The sequence below is a fragment of the Semicossyphus pulcher genome, unplaced genomic scaffold, assembly GCF_022749685.1.
Source record: "Semicossyphus pulcher isolate SPU_LCO1_2020_fin unplaced genomic scaffold, fSemPul1.0.p SCAF_17, whole genome shotgun sequence".
Classification (NCBI taxonomy): Eukaryota; Metazoa; Chordata; class Actinopteri; order Labriformes; family Labridae; genus Semicossyphus; species Semicossyphus pulcher.
This window is the reverse complement of record NW_027211681.1, coordinates 1147681-1170734: the sequence shown is the minus strand read 5'-3', so window position 1 is coordinate 1170734 and position 23054 is coordinate 1147681. Positions and strand designations below refer to the sequence as shown.

Sequence of the window (23054 nt, the reverse complement as noted above, 5' to 3'; positions counted from 1 at the left end):
AAAGTTATATAATAGTTATAAACTGAAGCCACAAGTATATTGACCACAACAACAGATGTTGTGTTGACATAAAAAGCCTGAATAGGGAATAGGGACTGCAGCTGGAAATGAGCTAATAAGCTAAATCTGGTGCAATGCATCTCCTCTCATTAACTGAGACTAATGTATGCTGTACATGGTCCCTGACAAACTAAACAATAAACTAAACTAATATCAACCCTTTGCCCTTTTTTTCTGGCCAAACTAAGCATACAATTAAAGAAAATACAAAACTTCAAAAGAAGATGTTTAATTGGCTTTATTAGGGGTTGTTTAATACTATTTATAAAAGTAAGTGCTTAGATGTAGTTTTAAAAATAAAGAATCTGTAGAAATACAATGTTACAATCAAAACACGTTATGTTGATAACTTATTTAAACCATAGAGACAGAGAGAATGAAGACAGAAGCCTTCTTAAAATACAGACACAGACAGACAGACGATGAAAACTCCTTCATACTGTATATTGCAGCTGCCAGACCTTTGTTACCAACCGCTAACCTGACATATATTAAACCCCAGCAGCATTAAAGCTGCATCCAGAGATGCAAAAACCTCCATAATACTGGAAGAATACTTCACCAGTGTTTTTAAATGTTCGTATTAAACAGGGGTGTGAATCACTTTGTGGGCATTATCCAATGAATGGGGAAAAAAATTTACTTTAAATTCTAACCAGTTTTCACTTGCAGGAAGCAGGATAACATACGTTTTTTTGGGAGGGATTTGCATCACTGAGATGATTTTATTTTTCAGATTAAATTCACATACTGGGACACTTCATTTTCACATAAATAAACCACTCTTCCGATAAATCACTCGCAGCGTCAAATAGGTGGAGTAGGCTACATACCACTCATTGTAGAAGGCCTGCCATCTATCAGTATCGCAGTTTAACTCCTCTAATGTCACTGTCCATTAGAAGGGGCAAGACCAAGAGCACTAACCTTTGTAACGTGCACATTATGCTCACATACTATGACTCTTATCCTTCATTCTGAGCTTATTAGACACCAAAGAAAGTACATTTATGTCTGAAAATAATGTAGCATCAAAGGCTGAAGAAAGGATAAAACAAAACAAACAGAAACACATTTTCATCATACCACTTTTGCTCTAAAAGCAGAATACTGCTATAATAATTTAAATTGATAAAATGTCTTTAAGTTAAATTAAAACATTTAAATCTTCAACTAGAAAACACCAGAATACTTTTAACAAACTATCCAGACAAATAAAACCTCATTGTCAGGACTGACAGACGGGGCCTCACAGTGTTTCAAACACTGTCTCATTCTTCTTCAGTGCGCTCAGCACGACTGCAATCAGACAGATTTCACATTTGACCCAGATCCATTCGGGAATGCTTACTCATCTACTCACAGTGAGAACCCCTACTTAGTCATTCAGCTTTGCGTGGTCAAAAAAGTCAGTTAGTCATTCGACCTCACAGGCTGAAAGTCCCACGCCTGCTGTAACCAGTCCCAGACAACAAACTGCAGCCAGTCTGCCAGCCTGACTCTGCAGCCATATTTTGTCCTCATGGAATATTACACGTTTGCTTTCCCAGACCAGCTGCTCCTCATTTTCACTGTTTAGCCGTAGAGAAACCAGAAGTGCAGTTAAGTTTATAATGCTTAATAATCCATCATGTAATGTGCATTTGTACTTGGACACTTCTCTCTTATTACATTACTTATAAATGGCAGAATAATTCCTGGTATAAAACATTTCAGTGTTGTTGTACAGTGTTTTCTTGTCCTCACTGTCAACTTTCAGATGAAGGAGGTATTTTCTGGCAGAGAATCTCAAGGTGATGAGCAGACACAAATGGCCACTAATGATTTACTGGGCTGTTGTTGCAGATGAGCAGCTCCTCTGTCCTCTAGATATAATCCTAACAATCAGTTTATTTTCACTTTGCATGGCGGTTCTTGTGTCGAGTTCTGGGACTAGAGGAGGCAAAGTGTCTCCCGTGGCTCCTCCAGCGTGGCCGCAGCACAAAGTCATAGTTGGCTGAGGTGCTCATTGCATAATAAACGTTGGCCTTGTCAGGGATCTGGAGCTCTGAGGCAGAAAGAAGAAAGAAGTGATGAAGTGCTGCAATTCATTTCCCTCAGCCTACACGATCTACTTCTATTGTAATTAGTGATAACCTATATTTTTAAATCTGATAGCATAATCAAAGGCAAGGAAAGAATAATAGAGGTAAGTCATTTTCCAGTTCTGTGTTACACTCTTTCACAATAAAACGATCTAGCAGCTCATCTGCATTGTAGTTTATCAAAGACTTTGTCGGTCAGGGAATTAATTTTGTGTCTTGTGGATTCTCTGACATTTACTGTTGATGTGTTACAGAGGCTTAAGTATTTCTACTATGGACTTAAATATTGGTGAACATTAAATTAAGCCAGTTTACAAACAATGTTCTGGGTTTATTTCTTACAGTGAAAGGGATTGACTCCTGTGTATGAGTTTCAAAGTTAAATAAAGTTTTAACCAAGCTCTAATGCTGCTACAATGGCAGCTTTAAACATGTATTTGTGTTGTGATGGTCTTGTGTCTTGTGCGTGTGTCTTGATTAGATCACAAGGTGTTCCCAAAGAGAAGAACTTGGTGTACAAACAAGAGGAGAAGATATTCACCTTTTCCATTGTTGAGCATCTGGTAGAGACTGAAATCACGACAGCTGACGTCCTCCATGTTGTGCTTTTCGAGAGCCCTCTGAATCACCTGAGGTGTGTGGTCCTGACTGGTCAGCTTGACATGAAATAGAGAGGCAGATGTCAAAATACAACCAAAGTCAACGTAACTCTCATCAGCATAGCTATTAAATGTGAATGTTACCTTTGTTTGAAAGCCTGTAATTCTATTAAGAACAGCTTTTAATAGATCGGTTTTATTTTAAAAGATACTACTTTAGATACTAATGACTACAATGATGGGTGTTCAACATGAGTCTGGTTCTGCTCGAGGTTTCTGCCGGTTAAAAGGAAGTTTTTCCTTGCCACTGTGCCAAATGTTTTTAAGTGCTAATCATGGTGGATTCATGTTGGGTCTCTCTATAAATAACATAAAAAAAGAGTACAGTCCAGACCTGCTTTTTTTGTAAAGTGTCTTCAGATAACATTGGTTATGTTTTGGCACTATACAAATACAATTTGATTCATGGATTGAAATTTGAATGAGATCCACCTTTAGTAATGCACTAATTGTGTCAATTATTTATCTCTCAGAATTTCCTGGTATTTATGAATCCATTGCAAAATAAGCATTTTTGATGTGAATGATTGTTGAAGACATCAAACATCACTCCACTCTTTTTTTTTTTTAATATTTAGTTTTACATTTCTTAAATGTCTAGTAATTCATCTTAAATGGAAATTGTAGTTGCAGTCACTTAATAATGTTGACTTAAAGGGTCATTTATAAAGCTGCATATTTGCAAATGCTGCAGAACATTTCCAAAACTTTTGTTTTCTGATAATGTGCAAAATGTTTTTTTTTTTATTGCTAAATAATCCGTCTGAACATGAGTATAATTCTTTAATCTTCCTTTATCTTTCTTCCATTTTTAGAAATGTACACACAGTAAACCAGGGACAGGCTGGGTAACTTTCCATGGTCCTCACCAGAATGCTCTTATAGACGTTTCCATTGATGACACACTCCACACTGACCCTGATGATACATGAGTCAGCAACCTGTTTGTTGTAGACGGGCAGCGTGGCCTGAGGAGAGCAGCTGGATGATGACGACTCTTGGTTCAGTATGAGAGAAGAAGAGCTGAGGTCTGGATGTGAAGAGCTGCAGGAAGAGCTGGAAAGACTGGGAGAGGAGGAGGACATGGAGCTGCAGGAGAGATCCTCGGCAACGTTGTGAAGAGAGCCTGAGAAAGACTGAGGGGGGGGGGGGGGGGAATTATTATCTGAAACCCTTTCCCCAAGTTTTGAAATAGTTAGCATACAACAGGACACTGGAGAGCATCAGGGCCCTTACCTTGACTTTGAGTCTGAGGGGGGAGGGCTGAGGGGCTGAGAGGTCCTCCATGTCTGAGCTGCTGGAACCAGAAGACGACAGACTGATCTGGTCGGCATGGGTCTTCCTGAGAGAGCAGTCACTGGATGATTGCAACCTGCACACACAACAAAGCGTATGTGTAGCAACTGAAATGTATCTATGTGAAATCAACGGAAAGTTTTAGACGCAAATAAAAATGTCTTTCTATTATAAAAAGAACAAATGTATAGGCTTCTGGTTAGGGCAGCTGTGTAATAGGCAAAAGGCTACAGGGGGTTCTTCGGACTTACGAGGTGAGTTTCTTGGTGAGCAGACGGCTGCTCCATGAGTTGGGAGAATTGGGACACAGGTCAACTGGAGGCTCCAGGTCCCGAGACAGCTCATAGCTTCAGAAGACAAAAAAAGATTCATTAAGAAACAATTTATTTGGTTTTGTGAAAGTCTCCCAATTCACCCTATTGCCTTCATATTGTATCACAGTGGTGCCCGAGTGTGTCTCACCTCTCTTGATCTGTGAGTAGTGTATGTGTTTGCAGCCAGGTGATTATATGACAGTTTACAGGGAGTCTGTAGTGGCAACAGGAAGCCTGAAACTGCCGAATCTGAGAGATAATCTCAAACTCCTAAAAGAGAAAAAACAAACACAACGAACAGAGACCAAATGGAGTTAGAACAGAAATCATATGAAAACTAAGAAAATCTGTAATTTCTTTAAGCCACCACTGGGGGGTGACACATACCCGTCTCCGCTTCTCAAAGTTGATGAGTCCACCCTGCCAAAAAAGCCGAAAACAACCAGTGTTACAAGCATATCAACTGTTACCTACTTAAGTATCATACAAAAAGGATTCAAGTAAAACAACAGGTAGGTTTGTGGCTGTGATGCTTTCTCACCTCCAGAGTGTCAGACAGTGCTGTATCCAGCATGGTGAGAACAGTCAGGTAAGTGCCAAGGTATGGCACAACACCACTGCTGAAGTTCTGAGACGCAAATTATGAAACATTTTTAAATGTTGGCGGCACAACTAAAAAAAAATGTCTATCCACGTATCTTTAATATCTTTATTAGCCTAAAAATGAGTTAATATTTGCATTATTACCTAAGTAAGAGTAAGAAAGCAGTGAGAAAGTTGAACAAATGACAGAATAATAAGCTCCCTAAATATAACTTCAGTGTTGAAAATACTGTAACAACTGAAAACACAACACCATGAATATTTGAAGTGAGTATGGGGGTATAAAACATGATACTCAGCCCCACCTGTACTAAGTAAACTGACAAACCATGGGAAACTCTGCACTGACGTCAGCTTTATTATCCTTCCATATACAAAGGGAAAATCTAACAGTCATGTGACTTGTGTCAACTTTTCCGTCAAATGAACAGATTGAAAAAGAAAGGGGAACTGGAACTATGCCGTCAATAATAGCAACTTAAACAGTTGGAAAACATGTGACTTTTAGGGAAGTAGAATTGATGATCCGGATAAAAACAGACCTCTGCCTTTCATTTTTTACCAGCTGGCTGACATAGCTTACATATTCACTTTATTTCCTAAGGTTATTACAAGGTTATTTTCCAAACAAAAATACGACTGTTTACATACCGTCTGCCTGGACATCTGGCAGGGCTGAGATGGTTTGGAGCAGGGGGTTACACTTGCTTCTGTGTGAGTCCCATCCTGCATTAAATGGACACAACTTTGATAAAAACAAAACTCTTAGGGTGAGCTATGGTGTGAGATGACCATTATGTAATAGAAACTGGGCTGCATGTAATAGTGAAATATCACTAAATACACATTGATATCAGGCTTTTCACCGGGAACAAAAGACACAGAGCTGCAGGTGAACTACAGGCATTGTACATTCATTCAGTGTAAGGATTTGAAAAAAGACATGAGATAAGAACATTTATGGGAAAACTAAATAACCCAATATCAGAGGCCATTTGAAAACTAGTCAGCAAGTGGATTTATTCTATTGGATGTTTGCAGAATAGAATCTTAGAATCATACCGACGGGTTAACGTGTGTTTAAATCATATGTTAAAGCTGCAACCAACGATTCAGCACAACAGCAAATCCTTAAATTCGTAAAAACAAATCATCAACAAGTCAAAGCAAGCTGCTGCACACCTGGAAGTAACCTTTAATTTTCTTGTTGTGGTGCATTCAATAATTTGTTATTCCTTTTGTAATGAAGTGAACAGGCCAGTGCAGTTACACCAAATTCATCCATACCTCCACCCATGCCCCAGGAAAGAGCAAGCACAATAACATCTCCAACGAACTTTCCTTCATTAATTATGCAGAGCAAACCGTCCGTGTGTCTTTTAATCAAAAACAGAAGAAGTTACCTCCACCAGGATCTCTTTGCTGGTTAGCACGCAGTTCTCATCAAGAAAGCTCTCGCACAAGTGGTCAAAGGTGGTCATGCTCTCCCTGAAACAAACACATTCAGTCGGTTCAGTACAGTTTTTTTCTAAAGTCAGTATTCACCTTAAAATGGCTGCATGATAAAAAATTATAAATAATTGAAAACTTTCTTCTTTCTTCACTCTCAGCTAATTTCCACTTGCTATGTTTTCATTGTGTGCCCTAAAACACAACTCAGTAATCTATCTTAAAGATTTAAGTAAAATCATTTTTTCTGACCGATTGACAGCAGCCCAGGTCTTCTTGAGGCGATACACAGCGTTGGACTGCAGGGCTGAAAGGATGGCCCTCAGAGAGGAGAAATTTTTCAGCTGTCTACACTCCTGCAGAGAGAAAATACAAGAAAATACTGTTTTGTTGTGCTGCTTTAACATCTGTTGTGTTCATTTATGTCACATGACTGTCAACCTATAATTTGGTTCGAAATGTTTTCCAATCCTGACCTGAGCAATCGCAATCCACCTCTCGATGATGCATGCTCTTTGGGCGGGGCTGGTGTGCGCGCAGCGAGGTGAGCTCGGGACAGTTGAGGGGTACAGGAAGGTAGCGGAGGAGCTGGGTGATGAGATGGGTGAGGAAGTGGAAGGGTTGGGAGAGGACGGGCAGAGAAGTGAGGTGATGACACGGTTGGTGACAGCGTTGAACTGAGAGATAGTGGCGCGGACAGTAGGTGCAATGTTTCGGTTTTCCTTCTTGTCACGCTGGGACCAGACGCAGCCTAGGCAGTGGAAAGGAACAACTCTGATGAACAATTCCTGAGGGAGAGACAATGACAAGAAGACATATTTTAAACTAGAACCCAGAGTGACACAGAAATTACCTTTGAGACATTAAACAATGAAACCTACGACATCTAATCTGGTCAGCTGCTCTGCCACTTCTTTTACAGGGAACAACATGAAGTTGTATTTGTCGTCCTCCTTTGGGGACACCTCTCCTCCATCCTCATCTCTGTGCTGTTCCTGCAATGACTCACTGTGCTGCACTGACGCAGACTGGCTGCAATCTGTCAAACACACAGAATCATAAATGACAACAAAGACAGGCAACTCTAAAATGTTTTATATTATCTACAGTTCAGAATGAACCACAACAGCACAGTGGCCTCTTCTCCATGTATCTTAAACAAGTTGTACATGGTCACATCTCTCATTTCTCTGTACCTTGTTCCTGGAGCCTCTTGAGGAGCGTCTCAGCAACGTGAGCCAAGCGTCTGAAGCAGAGACGACGTCTCAAGTGAACACACAACAGCTGGAGCGCCTGGTACTGAGAGGGCTCATGAAAGTCCTCACTGTACTCCTCCAGCCACAGCCGGATAACTGGGGGTAATGTACTGATGGGAGTAATCATAGTGTTTGTGAGATTAATGTAGGCCTGGACAAAATATGCATCATTTGTAACAGACAAATAAAAAAAAGAAGTGTGGCACAAGGTTAAGCATTTAATGGTTCAGTTTAAGCCAATTATCTAAACTCAACTTGGACAACTGGGCAAATCCAAACCATTCTTTGATAATGGAAGAGTGACCAAACTCACCTGCGTGGGCAGACGGCATTATCCAGGTTGGTTGTTGAGTCCTCACTGTGAAAAAGTAAACAGATACTTTTCAGCTGAGAGCTAAATTTCAGTGATTACCACCTCATGAAGGGAGAACACGGTGAACCAGTGATGACAGAAAACATCCTGTAAACAGTTAAAAGAGCAGGGGTGGATCATCTATCACTGTTCTTACTGTGGAAATGTCATGCAACACCCTCAGTCCCTGCAGAGACACATCAGCAAAGTGTAAACAGACAAACGTCTCCCTCAGGGATCAATAATGGCCTCATAAATGCACTATATATACAGTATAAGTGAAGCATATTGTCAGGCAATAACATCTGCAGGAACACAGCCACAGTTTTATAACCAGCAGTCAGAAGTGTACAATTAAAAGTACACTAACAGGTTACACTTAGGGAGAAAACCAAAGAATGTGAAAGTTATGTAGGATAAGAAAAACAAGAGAATTACATTGTAAAATATATAGCACCTATAAAGTTATAGTAGAGCTGGTTTACAAGTTAATGACAGCAACAAAATGTTGCATCCTGAACGAGATCCTACACGGCACAGAAGGGAAAACACACTTCACAGGCTGTTAGGCTGACCATTACATAAAGCTCACAGGAAACCTGTTGTCACCAGCATCACAGATATGAGGGAGAGTGTTTGACAAATAATATATGAGGTTAACAGCAGCTATGGCCACAGTTTCACAAAGGCAACCATTTGAAAAAGAAGAGCTGTAAAGACCGGAGAGAAAAGAGAGAGATTTTCAGTTTTTATATTAAACCCGATTCATGTAAGAAAAATCCTTGTTGGGGAAATCTCACTTTTAATTAGTCTTTTAGAGAGCATTGAGAACCAAAGAGGCCTTTTGTCTCTGAAATGTTTAAGTTTAAGAAGAAAATTCAATTAAATAAGCGCACTGAGATTTCGTGAGGTGGAGCAGCACCTGTGCTGGGTGTGGAGGGTGTCTTCATGACCACTATGGAATGGAACAAAGCTGCTGGCTGCTTTGTTTATTTCATGACAATATTATCTGTCACAGAAACCTGCACTGCATCAAAGAGATTAGCTTTGAATACCTGTGGTGACCTAAAAAAAGTGTAGAAAGTATGGCATGTTGTAAAAACTGGTCTGCATGTGCTTCACATACATTTGCTTACACATTGCTGTCACACTTTTGAAAAGTAGCACACGCTGGAATAACAAACCAATGTCAATGAGTTAAGTGACATATTACAGCTCTGAAATCTGTATCCAGCTTTGGATAAGGGGATAGGTCAGTGAAACTAACTTCTCAAAACGTGACTTTGGAATATATTTTCCCAACCAAAAATGAAGGCAATTTTAAAGTCAGTTCTTAAAAGAATAGTATGATATTTGCGGGCTGCCTTGCAGAGTTTGTTGAGACAATTTAAAAAAACCCGAAGGACTCTCTTAAATATGAAGCTACAGCAAGCATCTAGTTAGCTTAGCTTAGCATAAAGACTGGAAACAGATAAATACAGCTAGCCCGACCTGTAAAATGTAACAAAATCCAACTATCAAAAGCTCTAAAGCTTCATGACATTTTTTTTTATTTTTTATGCTATAGTACAGCTTATATAAATAAAACCAAACGTTCTCATTTTTACACCTTGTTTTTGTATGAATTGAACAAACAGGGTGTACATGTAAATGGGTGGGCTTTAGAGGTCCAATTTTGATACCTTTGGTTGTTTCTAGCTGTTTCTAAACTTGTCTAAACTGAGTAGATCCCTTTATCAGTAAAACAGCAATGCTTATGTCATTTGTGGGCTTGCAGACTATCTGACTGAGTATATGCCATGAACACATTAACATATGTCATAGTTTAACAAAGGTCTGCAGGGCCTTGGTGTGGACAGATTCTCACCTCTGAAAGAGCAGCTCAATTAGGGTGCTGGTGGAGGTGAAGGCTCTGTACGTGGAGAGGAAGATGTGGATGAAGTCAGGCTCCTGTTGTTCGGGAGTCAGCAGGTGGGTGACCAGCCGCTCCAGGGTGCCAGCCTTCAACCTGCGCACCTTCACCGTGTGGTACTGGACGAAGCTGAAGGCCGTAGTGAGATCTGCTGTGTCTGAGCTTGGCAGGACGGGCTCCCTGCGCAGTGTGATGCCGAACACAGCGTCGTTCTCCTCCTCCTCGCCCCACTCTTGCACCGGGTCCTGCAGGGGAGAAAGCAAGGACAAAAACAGCTGAAGAAAAAAAACATAACCTAAATACACAAGTATGACCTACTAGTCTGCTCTTCTCTACATGATATAGTAGAAAAAGACATTTTCACTCAACTGAATTACTGTGACAATCATGTGTCATTACAGATACTTTATTGAAAAGGTTAAACTCAACGTCAATCAGCCTCATTCTTGACATTCTGCTTGTGACCCAGCCTTGCACTCTGACGTGTCAGACACCTGGTGACTGGCCTGATGAGTAGTCAAAGACGCATTCACTGGCAAGTTTGTTTATATCCACAAACACAAGGGCAATGTATGGAACTATGACACAGCTGGTTCCAACATTGTTGTGTTAACGTTTAGTATAGAGACATAACATATATTTTAACAGGATATTTCACACATGAGAATTGAGAAAACAAAAACTTCCATTTAAGTCATATTTTTGGTTTGAACATACAGTTATATTTAGTGATTTTTACTGTCACACTTCATGGGAACTTTATAAAAGCAGGTAACATGTCACAGCCACATGTAAACTTCACCGCAGTGAAATTGAATTATGTTAATAATAAGCCAGATCAAAGCAATCTAAGCTATACAAATGCACTGATTTAAAGCTATATCAATAATGTTTGTATATGAAAGTACACAAGCACCCAGACTGAGTAATATAAGGTCTGCTTACAAAATAAAACAGGTTGCTGAGCATGAGCCCTTCTTCAATAACTACTCACAGCCCTGGAATGAGGCTCGATGACTGGACTGGTACAACACATTGTGGCAGTTTGTCCATACAGGCTTTATGTAATCAGTGCTTTTTGCAACAATAGAAGCAACCCAAAACAACTGATACCACATGACAGAAACTCACACTCTGCTGGCTTTAAATGAATGAACCCATTATATCAATGTGTTTGTCCTGTTGACCGGGTCAACGAGAGAATGAGGTACACAGGTAAACTAGCAAAGCAAATGAAAAGTACAACCACGTTTTTACTTTACATATTAATGGTTCCCACAAAGGGCGAACAAACGTAATTCAACCTACCATCGATAAGTGCCATTTCCCCATGTTTATTCTTGGAGACAATAAGTCACAAAAATGTAAGAAACTTTCGTTGCTGCAGGTGATCAGACCGGAGCGCAGGTAAAATTTAAGGATTTCGGGTCCGTCCCCCAGTTTTTAGTCTGAAATATGTCGGATGCCCTCATTGTTCTTTTTTAAAAAAGGAAAAGTTTAGTAGTATCCAGGCATTGAGGTTAAACCGCAACGGTGACAGTGGATGGACTAGTTAGAGAACAATAACTGTCTACGGTATCTCACAGGGCGGAGCTAGGGAAACGTATGTGGGCGGGACTTAGGGCCTTGACCAATGAGGATAAAGAGATAAAATACTAATATGCAGATTTCAAATATGACGCGATGACTAAAAAAATCCTAAGAAAATGATATTCTTACTGATATTATTGTCTAGTATTGGGTAACTTATACTATATATAAAAATTAAGGAGATGATCTGAGCCTGTCCTTTTTATTGCAACTACAGCTACCTCCTATTGTTGTGAGTTTATGATAAAATTAAGTGTCTTTTAGACACTACGCTACACACATTGTATTAACATAATTAATATAAATAATCTATCAATATAGTTTGTTTGTGAACTTTAAAGGCTGTATTGACTAGAATATTATCCAATGTTCTATTCACACCATTATCATTTAGAATATCATTTAAACGATGCATAATGGTGGAAAATTATTAAAAGTCTTTAAAATGTACAGTTACTGTTTCACATTGTACAAATACTTAAATACGGAGAATATACACTGTATATCATAAAAAAACAGAAAAATGTATCACAGATTAAATAAACAATTAACCCAATTCAGGGTAGTGGTGAGCAAGCGATGTATAAGTAAAATGTACTTTGTAGCCAGTCCATGCGTAATAGGCTTAATGACTAAAATTGATGGTAGTATTTTTTGCATATTCTGTTACATTCAAACTGTGGAAGTCACTTGAAAGTTCAGCTGTAAGAGGTGTTCAAATTCGAGTATAGCAAAAGCTGTGTTTTAAATTTGTAAAGCTGAGGTGAATCTCATGACTGTATTGAGTCAGAATTTCTGTACTGAAATGAACTGCAGAGACAATACTGTGACATCTGGTGGCCAAACTCTGTCCTGCTTTCAACTTGCAAACCATTCTCACCATGAAATATTTTCACTTCACAAAAAAAAAAAACGTTTGATCATTTTCTAAGAAAAACTTAAATGCAAGAGCCAAGAGGAAATGTTGCATCTCTTTGAAGTGAGAACACTGACATACTGGCATCAGTGCATTTTAATGCTGCTGCCACTGAAGAATCCTGTCTGGAATCTAGTTTTTCTCGTCGGCCTCTAGCTTACGTTCCTGCCCATGGTGTCAAGGGCGTGGTGAACATATCACATGAAGCAGGTTTTTTCTTCTCCCTTAAAGTAACTTCAACTGTGTGACTTTAAGGAAGCACAAAATGAGGGAAATGTACAAACTAGGAGCTTTGATTACTGGTGAAAACACTGCCAGAGAGAAGCTGACTAGCAGCACCACATTGTGGTATCACTGACACGCTGAGCACATGGGACATCTTTCATCAGGCTGTCCATTGCTCCTTTAGCTCAAAGAAAATAATGAGCTTTTTGTTTCTCTAATGAGCTTCTGTCTCTTTTAGAAGGGAAACGTCTACCGTCATTCTTCTGTGTTTGCCCATGCCACCCAGTCTCTCTACAGAGGCTGAACAAAAGAGCAGAGAGACAGTGCTAGGAGGGACATCAATTAGTACCTATTAGACACATGAATGGTTGATGAGGTGACAGGCAAGAAACAGGAAAAAGCATGCATGCAAAGATGATGCCGAAAAATGCTGGTTGAAGTTGTTCAGCAGAAAATTCACATAAAGCTTTATAATTTACTTCCTGGAGAGTCAGCTTCAGTTTATTCTCAGTGTAACAAATATCTGCTGGTGTTGATGACGTCCCTGAGAGAACAATGTTGAGTTGAATGGGAACAATCGCAGAAGTTCCCAGGAAGTAACCTGACATAAACAATGACTGAATATATGACAGCTGCTCTGTCACAGATGTGTGCATGATTCACCAATGTCCCAATTACCCCTAATATTTCACTAAGGAATGACATAAATATCAGGACAATAAATACTAGAGTAAATCTGATACAGGAAAGCTCATCTGAGAATCAAAGATGTAAAACAACACCACCACAGACCTGTGACACACACATAACCCATGTTTGTGTTGGAGCAATTTGTCACTAAATTAATAATTCCACTGATCAGCATTGTCACTCTAACATTAATATCTTTCAGGTGAGGTTTCTGTTGGAACAAAATGAGGAACTCGAAGTTATACATTAGGGTGGAAAACTGCCAGGATCCTGTCTTTAAAAAGCACTAGGTTATGTTACATTTGAAAGAACAAAAGGTTAATCTTGAAAATCATGGACAGATTACCATACAGTGTAATAATTATCACTTGTATCACTTGATTACTAATGCTGAGACAGACTGAAGTGTAACATCAGCCCTTTCACAACACTATAGCCTCAAACATTTTAATCTCTCATGAAGCCTTAAAAGACTACTGATTGGAACATCATAATAACCACATTCCCAGGCTGCATTTAAGGTCACATAGCATTATAAATATGTCAGGAATATCTCCATATCTTAAAGAGAAATACTTCTACATGGCTGTTTACAGTGTAGGTGGGTTAGCGCTTTGACTTATTTGCATTATTGCAATGCATGATAATTTTACACCTAGTCGTGATTGAAGAACGATTTCATGACCCTTGACCTCTGTTTAAACATTCAAATGAATATCAGGTAGGAGTTTAAATTATGTGAGATTTGAGGACACCAGGAGAATCAGGCTGATCACTGATGTATTATCATAGACACTTTTTGTTTGTTCCACCTCACCTCACACTGCCCGTCAGTGTCCAGCAGTTGGAAGCTTGTCAGCCACACGCCAGGCTCCGTGTCCATGTGGACGTCCACGCAGTGACTCGGCCTGAGTGAAAGCAGCTTCTTCATCCTGCCCACCCTGCTGGGGAGGCAGCGGGACTCCCCTCCATCACCGCCTCTACACACAGGAAGAACCGTCCTCATCTCCCACTCTGTGTCACGCTACGGGCCCACACACCTCCTCAGATCTCCCCCACACCTGCTGCCTCATCTGTGCCAGGGAGGAGAGCGTGAAAACATTAGCTTGGTTGCTTGCTGTATCATTTTATTATTTTAGTTTTATTCCAACTATTAAATAAGTCAGTTGTAAGATGCTAGGTTACACTTTTACACCTCCAGCTCTTTTGAAATTCATTAAAAAATGTTCCCCCAAAAAAGTAGTCAAATTTGTCCATAAAAGTCACAATTACATTTATCACACATATGGTTAAAATTTCACCTTAACTCATTTTATTATGATAAGCACAGCTGAATAAAGTAAATTATGTTGACTCAATTAATTCGATTAACAGTAAGGGTGCACAAATCCTAAACTGACATATGGAGATGATTTGACCAATCTCAATAAGGAATAAGGGACAATCTGTGTATATAAATGGCAATACTGGAAAAGTATCATATTAAATGTATATGTATGACTATAAACACAGTCTCAAATGACCAGATTATGAAAAGAACCTCTGAAATGTTTCTGGTTAATGCTCATTATAACAATCAACTATATATTTAAAAAAACAAAACACAATTCAGATATTCAACAACATGAACTTTTCACAATTATCCATATCTACTGAGAAAAATGTTTGATCTATGGCATCCTAAAGAAAAATCTGTCAAAAGACATTCTGAATACATTCAACAACCCATTAACCTTAAAATATAATTACTTAACTGTAACGTTGCTTCTGTTGAAACTGCGTGTCCTGAATCCTTATGAAGTCCATGTTCAGAGCTGCATTTGTCCAGACAGAATATTAAAGTAGAGACAGTGTGAAACTTGGATGGAAGAGACTCTGGCAGTTATCACCGAGGACTGATTGTTCTGTGTGTTTGTGTGGGTGGGTGATGCACTACGTGCATGTTTATGTGTGTGTGTGAGAGTGTGTGTGTGTATGTTTAAGTGTGTGTGTTGGAATGGCCTCCTCCCTGTTTGGCTGTAGACTCTCACTGATAAATAATTGTGTCCCATTTTGATTGCATTTCACATCCCATCATTCCAGTTCACTGGCATTCTCATTAGAATGAGGCACCACCTCTCTCTGCCCTCCTTTTCACCTTGATCATACAGTGGTTCAAACACCGAAGCAAACATATGGATGCTTTAAATGTGATTACAGAAATTGCACACCAATGCTAAGTCGCCCACATTCATTTTGTATAAAATAAGCTAATATGAAATCTATTGACTGATGACTTTAATAGTTTTCTGATAAACTATTCAGGTATTAAATGTTTCTTAAATGTGAATGGGTAAATCTCTTTAGACAGGCTGAACTTACAAAAACGATGTAAACTCACCTTTACAGACCGCTGATACATGTTGTGTTTGAAGCCTGGTGGCAGGAGATGTTGAGGAAACTCACTCGCGCTGCTGGCAGCCATTCAAAATCCGCGTCAGGCTGCGTAGCCCCGCCCCTCTCATTGATTGGTCGAAAATCACCAATTACATGAATACTTTTCACGTAAGCTACACGGAAGACAACTGGATTTAATGCTCTTATATTTGGCATGTTTATCAACAAATATTTTCCAACATGATTGAGGATTCTCTTCTAAAGGCTTACTGTAAATGAACTGGGTCGCTTTACATACTCAAATATAATTGTCTTATTACATAAAGGATTTATAGCAGTTCCTAAAATTTCATAAACATTTTAATAGATTTAAGACACTTTGGTGAAGAGTTTGAGTGTCTGTTGGAATCACCCAGAGCTGAATGGTGGTGCAGTGGTTAGCACTGTCACGTCACAGCTAGAAGGTTCCTAGTTTGAATTCCAGTTCAGACGGAGTGGGCCTTTCTGTGTGGAGTTTGCTTCCTCCCACAGTCCAAAGACATGCTTGTTAGGTTCACTGGTGACTCTAAATTTCCCGTAGGTGTGAATATGATTGTGAAAGGTTCTCTGTCCCTGTGATTGACTGGCGACCCTGTCTCTTGCCCAGTGACAGCTGGGATAGGCCAACTGCAACGATAACAGGATGAAGCGGTATAGATAATGGATGGATGGAATTAGCCATTGGCTCTCAAATAAAATATTTTTTAATGTTAAATACAAGAAAAAAATCCAGCAGAAGTGCAGAAAAGCCCTCATACAAGATCCATTACACACCCACACAAAGGCCTGTGATGTTGGATACATTTTTAATGGGGTCATGAAACAAAATGCCTTGGAACTAGCCCCCAATTGTTGGGGTCAAAAAGGTACAACATTTTTCTTGAATGTAGGCTGGGATGTGAAAGTCAATTTTGTTCATAAGGCCCCTAAAATATGTAAAAAAAAAAATAGAATAATTTAGACAGGAATTTACCCATCGGGCACAAACATGAACCAAAAGTCAAGGGGAACTTTGAGCTAAATAGTTAGTTTAAAGGGATTTTATTTGTAGCCAGAAATTGTATGTCTGGTTACAATGAGCTTATACTCTCACATGTAAGTATGAAGAATTGTCATTCTCTCACGTGCAAAACATTTGAAAGGGCGGAAACACTTTACAGGTGCTAAACATTTCAAAGATTGTTGAGGAGTTGACTCTGGCCTATCTTCAAGTCGTGAGGGGAGGTTTCACACGCAGCTCTGTTTCACATTTTACACAGTGACAAGGCAAGTGCATCTTAAGTGTCAATGTCATCCACCCATTAAATAAAGGCTGCATTCAGTGTTTCAGGGAGCTGCAGCCTGCAGTGCATTATGTATTTAATGTTAATAAGAATGAAGGGCAATAAGAACCAAGTTACCTGTTTCATCCATATACAGCCATTTAGGTTAAAAATAAAATATATAACAAGTGAAAGCTCAATGTTTTGAATGTTTTAATTGGCTTCCCAAAGGCAAAAGCTGGAATTATGAACTGTGAGAAAGAGGTGGAGAAACGAGTGTTGGTGCAACAATGACAGGTGACAGAGAACAGTACTGTTGTCAAAACAAACCAACTCATACAGCAAGTAATCAGCTTTAAAGGCAAAAACATATCTATTCAAAAATATCATCTGAGAATTGGAAAATTGTTTTCATCTTTAAACATGTCTGAAAATACATGTTCCTTTGTATTTTCACCCGACAATGTACTTTGTAGCAACTACTAAAACACATTACAAAATTATTTCTGTAGAATGGAAACATTAAAAGGACAGAATGGCAATGGAAAATCTGCAAGTAAGTCATTTTTAGGTTCTTTTTGGTTAAGAGCATTCATTCATCGTGAGTCTTGAGCCTATGGGGTTGAATCAGAACTTGCCCTTCTTCTTCTTCCAGGGCTTCTTCTTGGACTTACAGTCAATGATGAGCTGAGACTGGCGCTTCAGGGCCTCCCGTGAGATGATGTCAGCTTCATCGTCTTCACTCTCGTCCTCTGAGACATAAACAGGTAGGCATGTTCGTGTTATTGTGTGTGTGTGTGTGTGTGTGTGTGTGTGTGTGTGTGTGTGTGTGCGCGCACTCCAAACTCACCGTCCTGAAAGGGGTCCGGACTTTGGTCTTCAGGCAGCTTGACACGGGTGTTGTAAGTGGGAAGTTTCCCTTCAATCCTGACATGAAACTGCCCAAAGCAATAAAAAAAACACATTAAAAAAGACATCCACCAGTTAAACATGTCATTTCTATTTTTGCCAATAAAGGTTTCTCATATTGTATTAAATCCTCAAAATCTGCTATTTCCATGCAATCTGACATTATTCAGGTCCTTTGATACTAAAATGATAAATAACATTCTTTGTAAATCTTTCATTAGCATTGAGCACATGTTTTTATTTGTTTTATCTTTAAGACTGAATATAAACTGAATTTCATATTCCCTTACATTTGTTATTTGTAAGAAAAATACTTTATTTTTAGATTATTTTAGAGACAGCAACTTATGTCGTTTCCATAAACCCATGGTGTTTGAGCATTATAAGGTATCATATAAGTTCCTGTCAAGTAAACAAGGCTGAGCTGATTTTGGAATAATCACGTCAGAGTTACATCAGTTAAAAAGATGAATCCATCTAAACATAGATCTGAGAGTAGAGAGTCAAAGTCATTAGTAAATGGCTGTTACGTGTTTCCTGTGTTACCCTCTGATATGTTCTCTGAAAGAGAAGTTGATTCCGAGCGTAAGTAATCGAGAACAAACACTTCAGGTGCCCGTAAAGGCTGCATTTCAATCCAAATAACCTATGCAAGCACATCAGTGTACCTGCATACATGCTCAGTCATGCTGTCTCTATTTCAGGGTAGATTTAAACAAGAGGCCCAGAATGTTCTTTGCAAAATGCATTTTATCATTCATCAAAATCAGGCTAACACGCAGCCCTATGGGGACAATAGAACTATTCTGAAGCAAAGTCTGGTAAAAGAAAAGGATTTTACACAAAGTAGTTTTAAATATTGTTTTCAAATCCATTCCTGTCATCAGATGGCCTACAGAGTTACTTTAATCAACATACCAGTACATGCTCCAGTGTTAGCCAGCTGGATATATTTCAAGCTGTTTTGAAAACCATTAATTATCTGCTTTTGTCTTTTCCACACACCTGTCACTAAGTCTGAACACAACAATCTCTGCTTTTGTTGTTACTACCTCTGCAAATACAGAACTCCTGTGAATGTTCTATATAAAACCACAACCTGTTTTTCAAACCAATGTGATGCAGTGATGAGTGTTGTGTAGCTTTGACTCACCTCCTCCTCCTCCATCTCTTTCATAATAGCAGCCAGATCCTTTCCTTGAAGCTCCTCGTGCAGTAACTGCAGCTTCAGCTCACTCTGAGTCATCAGCTCTACCACAAACTCATCTGAGTCTGGAGACACCTCAGCCACGGTGTCCTCAGTCTGGACAGAGATTGGAGAATGGAGAGAAAATATAAGCATGACTGATACATTGACATTTGAGATAAAAAGAATTAAAAGCAAAGATAGATGGTGTTGGAAAAGAATATTGTAATCAGCCTTATTTACCAGTGGGATGTGCTGCAGTTTGTCAGCGAGGTGCTCCACCCCAGCTCGGACAGTGGTGAGTGTTTTCACATGCCAGTCCAGGCGCTCTTCACTGGCATCACTCCTCCGCTGCTGAGCCTGCAGCTGCTGCTCGCACTCCTCCAGCATTTGTTGGTCACTAATAATACCAGAGAGAAAGAGTAATGGCTTTATGTTAACATTACGCAATGAGTTAGGTCCATTAGTGCTGTCTGAGTGTCTCACCTGGAGAGTTTAGCCTCTCCAGAATATTTCATATCCTGAAACTGTTGGTTCAGCAGATCCTTCTGCTCCTTCAGCTGCTGCAGCACATTCTCATTTTCCTCCTTCAGCTTCTCCAGTTGTTGGTGTGTCTCCTTCTGTGAGGTAAAGCGCTCCACTATCTCCTACACACACAAAACAAAACCCTTTTAAACATTGATAGTAACCTCATAAATACATCAATCCATGGCAAATCCTTCTCCTTCCACAACTTTACCTGTATATCTGTGACTCCCGTGGCCTCCTTGATGCGGTGAAAGGCCTCCTCAAAGGTGGAGATGGCTTTCTCCTCCTCTCCTGCCATCCTGGGGCTGCTGCGCTGGGCCTCGCTGCTCAGCTCATCTGGCTGCATAGCTGTTCTCTGAGCCTAAAGGAAGCAGAGTTTATAATAATACAAATAAATAAATAATAATCTTCTTGACACTTACAGTATATGTGTTTATGTTTATAACACTGTGTATATCTCACCCTTCTATCCACTTTTTCAGCCTGGGCCTTGCGCTCCTCAACCTTTTTCCTGTAGCTGGCTATTATCTGCTCTCTCTCCTTGCGCTCCTCGTAGAGCAACTCCTCCTGCTTCTGTAACTCAGCCTGACAGGAGGAAGAAGGCGAAGGCGAGATCAAATACGAGGGAGGCAGGGTAGGAAACATGGGAGGAAAACGGTGAGATAAACAAAATTGCTAGAGTGGCAGATCTCCTATATTGAATTTGTAGAATAGTGATTTGGTTGAATCTATCTGTACTGTGTATAAAGTCAGTCATGTACAGTATATATATAAATCACAAGGACATTGGTGAATAAATACTGAAAGAGCCATTGTAGCTGCTGTATTTGTAACTTACAGAACTAAGAGTCTCATTAGTAATGACATTTATGGTCAGTGAGTCATCCCTTTAGTGCCTTCACTTAAAACATGCATGTTGTAAACTCATAGCTGAAGAGGGTGCAGGTCACCTCTGCAGCTTCTTTTGAGAGCTGGGCCACAGTGTTCATGGACTGCATGTTGTTAAGTTCCAATCTGTGTTTCAGGATTTCTGCTTCCAGACTGTCCAGCTTGCCCTGGTAAGTAAGAGCTTCCTCCTGAAAAGGAAAAGTGAAGTGATCGAAGGAGAAAGGACAGGAAGGATGTGCAGAGAGTACAGTAAAGAAAGTGGGGTAGGGGGGTCAAGTTAGTGGACAGGAAGTATTGTATATTTGTACAAATTTTGCTCAGCGTTTGGATATGATTAAAACATACACAAAGTCCTTTATCAAATGCACAGCATAGTGTCACAGTGCAGGTAACAGGGGGTGTACAAAACACTGAAGATGTACAACTCTAATGTGGGTGTCTGCGTTTTGCTAATTTACAGTAATCAAATGTGTTATTAACGCTTTATCAAAAAGGTCTTGAAACATCGCTTTGTGTTGAATAAAACCCTCTATGGGAGCTTCCTGGTGTGTGTTATATATTTTTTTGATTTTTAATTGACGCTTTATGCCAACAGTTAAAAAGGCTGCTTTAATAAAAAACACAACAGTGTTTTTTTTAGACACAAATCATTACTGGAGATCAACAGTACTCCTGCAACATGTCCAGCAAGTGAAGATGAGCCCAATGGCTTTAAACCTTAAAGATGTATGTTCAATTCACCTGCTGGTGACTCTTGACTTTTTGATAGTTAGCCATGATGATCTCAGCCTCCTTGCACTTAAAGTGGGTCTTCTCCAGACTGTTCTTCAGTGCTCGCAGTCTCTGAAGACACAGCCACACACGCACCACATTGTTGAAAATGTGAGTGAACAACAAAATAAAAAAATAAAAAAATGGTTTTTCATGAGATGGACAGGTAACTACCATGGTGTCTTCCCCTTTTTTCTGAATTCGGGCATCAGCAGACTGTGCTCCGCTGCTGTCCACTGGTTTCATCCTCAGGTAATCCATTTTCAGCTGTTCGAGGTGGCGCTTATAGGTCTGAGTGGTGTGTTTTAGAGCATTGAGACACTTTTTCTTGGACAACACACTCTGGTCTAGAGTTGTAAGGGCTGCCTGAGAAAATGGTAATGACAGGAAGGGTGTTTGTTAGCAAAAAAGAAACAGACAGTGAGGGGGATCCAGAGGGAGCAGTATACTTTAAAGCAGATCCATTTTACTTCACTTCACGTCACTTAAATATTAAGACACTACAGTTCAACCTATGGTGGAAGTAGTCCAAGGATATGATTTTGTAGTTCACTATATTAATCCTATGATCTTATGTTGCCATGAATCTTAACAACAGAGTATTTATGCTACTTCCTCTCACCTTCACTGACATGTTGTGGTAGAAGTCTTTTTCCAAGCCTCTGTTATGGAAAGCCACTTTGATCACATTTTCATCACCCTGGAAAGTAAGACAGCAAAGAGGAATCAAGATTGTCATTAAAAAGAAAGATATGGTTTGTTACACTGTATCCTCGACTAAGAAAAGTGAGGATGAAATAGAAGAAGGCAGAACTGGGAAAAGCTCTATTTCAAGGAGACTCACAGAATTCGCCTCAGCCAGTTGTCTGTACAACTGTTTGTTCTCCTGCCTCAGCTGGCGGACGTACTCTCTGTTCCTCTTGATGGTGGACTGAGAGCTCTCATAGTCTGCGGTTCTGTCGGCCTCTAGTGGACATATTTAACCATTACACCATCAATACACAGAACAGCGTTATTCATAAAATTTACAGCAAGAGCTATGTAAAGCCAATTGCTCTTTCTGTTGGATTTAGTGATGGATTTACAGAAGCTAGACCAATGGCAACCTTAACATGGCAGCTAGTTACTAGTAGCAAACAAGACGTCCTTTAGCATGTCCTGAAAACAACACGATCACTCCTTTGAAACAAACTTACCCAATAGTTGGATTTTACGCCGCATCTCCGTTATTTGGTCGTGCAGCGGAGGTTTCATGGTGCCACTGAACGGCATTTCTGTGCTGAGTTGTCGCTGTACGCTACTCGCAAAAAAAATCAGTTAGCCTGGCCAAAACGAAGACCTGTTGTAGTCCCTTGTGTTGCCTAGCAACATGTCCTACACGCCAACCAAATTGAAGCTCAGTTTGAAATGAACCCTGTTTGTGTAATATCCACAACTCAATTGTCACTATTCAGAGCTCAAATTTCAGTGATCTGCAATCCATTTTTACAATTTATGATTTTAGAAGATCAGATAACCATTCGAGATTTCCCCCCAACCATTTTAATTAATTAAGGACAATTGTGATGACAATTAAAAATGTCCTCACAGATTACCTTAAATTTTCAAAATGAAAAGTAAAAATACAGTGTCAGATATCCAGAATTACAATGACTACAAAGACTGCAATTAAAGTAAAATGTGATGTGG

The 23054-nt window shown here is 39.6% G+C and overlaps 2 protein-coding genes across 4 annotated transcripts; both read right to left on the bottom strand.

Moving 5' to 3' along the window:
• Positions 1-282: 282 nt before the first annotated feature.
• rgl3a (ral guanine nucleotide dissociation stimulator-like 3a) lies at positions 283-15820 on the bottom strand. 3 transcript variants are annotated; one of them, XM_069666215.1, is made up of 19 exons: positions 15787-15820; positions 15161-15220; positions 14224-14479; positions 9941-10230; positions 8035-8079; positions 7662-7831; positions 7347-7504; positions 6942-7253; positions 6718-6821; positions 6420-6504; positions 5668-5742; positions 4955-5041; positions 4801-4833; positions 4562-4683; positions 4351-4446; positions 4040-4175; positions 3673-3939; positions 2686-2800; positions 283-2107 (listed from the first exon to the last, which is right to left on the bottom strand). In XM_069666215.1, exons 3-19 carry the CDS (start codon positions 14410-14412, stop codon positions 1956-1958), a joined length of 2436 nt encoding a protein of 811 aa, XP_069522316.1. In that variant the 5' UTR covers positions 14413-14479; positions 15161-15220; positions 15787-15820; the 3' UTR covers positions 283-1955. The 3 variants fall into 3 exon arrangements, with proteins under 3 accessions (XP_069522316.1, XP_069522317.1, XP_069522318.1); XM_069666216.1 differs by having other exon boundaries at positions 283-1631; XM_069666217.1 differs by lacking the exons at positions 14224-14479; positions 15161-15220; positions 15787-15820 and adding an exon at positions 11294-11505.
• Positions 15821-16616: 796 nt separating this feature from the next.
• On the bottom strand, positions 16617-22637 carry odad3 (outer dynein arm docking complex subunit 3). Its single transcript, XM_069666276.1, has 13 exons — positions 22562-22637; positions 22210-22331; positions 21988-22065; positions 21540-21731; positions 21336-21437; positions 20657-20782; positions 20169-20291; positions 19918-20067; positions 19665-19825; positions 19422-19578; positions 19146-19295; positions 17934-18021; positions 16617-17835 (listed from the first exon to the last, which is right to left on the bottom strand). Exons 1-13 carry the CDS (start codon positions 22635-22637, stop codon positions 17711-17713), a joined length of 1650 nt encoding a protein of 549 aa, XP_069522377.1. The 3' UTR covers positions 16617-17710.
• Positions 22638-23054: the final 417 nt, after the last annotated feature.

What these genes read in the sequence shown, in the direction of transcription:
- rgl3a (XM_069666215.1), bottom strand. Translation starts at nt 14,412, where the DNA reads ATGAGGACGGTTCTTCCTGTGTGTAGAGGCGGTGATGGAGGGGAGTCC. An exon ending in CACTGTCTGACACTCTGGAG is followed by an intron (nt 4,834 to 4,954) that starts GTGAGAAAGCAT and finishes CTTTTTTGGCAG; the next exon opens with GGTGGACTCATCAACTTTGA. An exon ending in ACGTCTATAAGAGCATTCTG is followed by an intron (nt 2,801 to 3,672) that starts GTGAGGACCATG and finishes TTTCATGTCAAG; the next exon opens with CTGACCAGTCAGGACCACAC.
- odad3 (XM_069666276.1), bottom strand. Translation starts at nt 22,637, where the DNA reads ATGCCGTTCAGTGGCACCATGAAACCTCCGCTGCACGACCAAATAACG. An exon ending in TCTCAAAAGAAGCTGCAGAG is followed by an intron (nt 20,292 to 20,656) that starts GTGACCTGCACC and finishes TCCTCCTGTCAG; the next exon opens with GCTGAGTTACAGAAGCAGGA. An exon ending in CGGGAGTCACAGATATACAG is followed by an intron (nt 19,826 to 19,917) that starts GTAAAGTTGTGG and finishes TTGTGTGTGTAG; the next exon opens with GAGATAGTGGAGCGCTTTAC.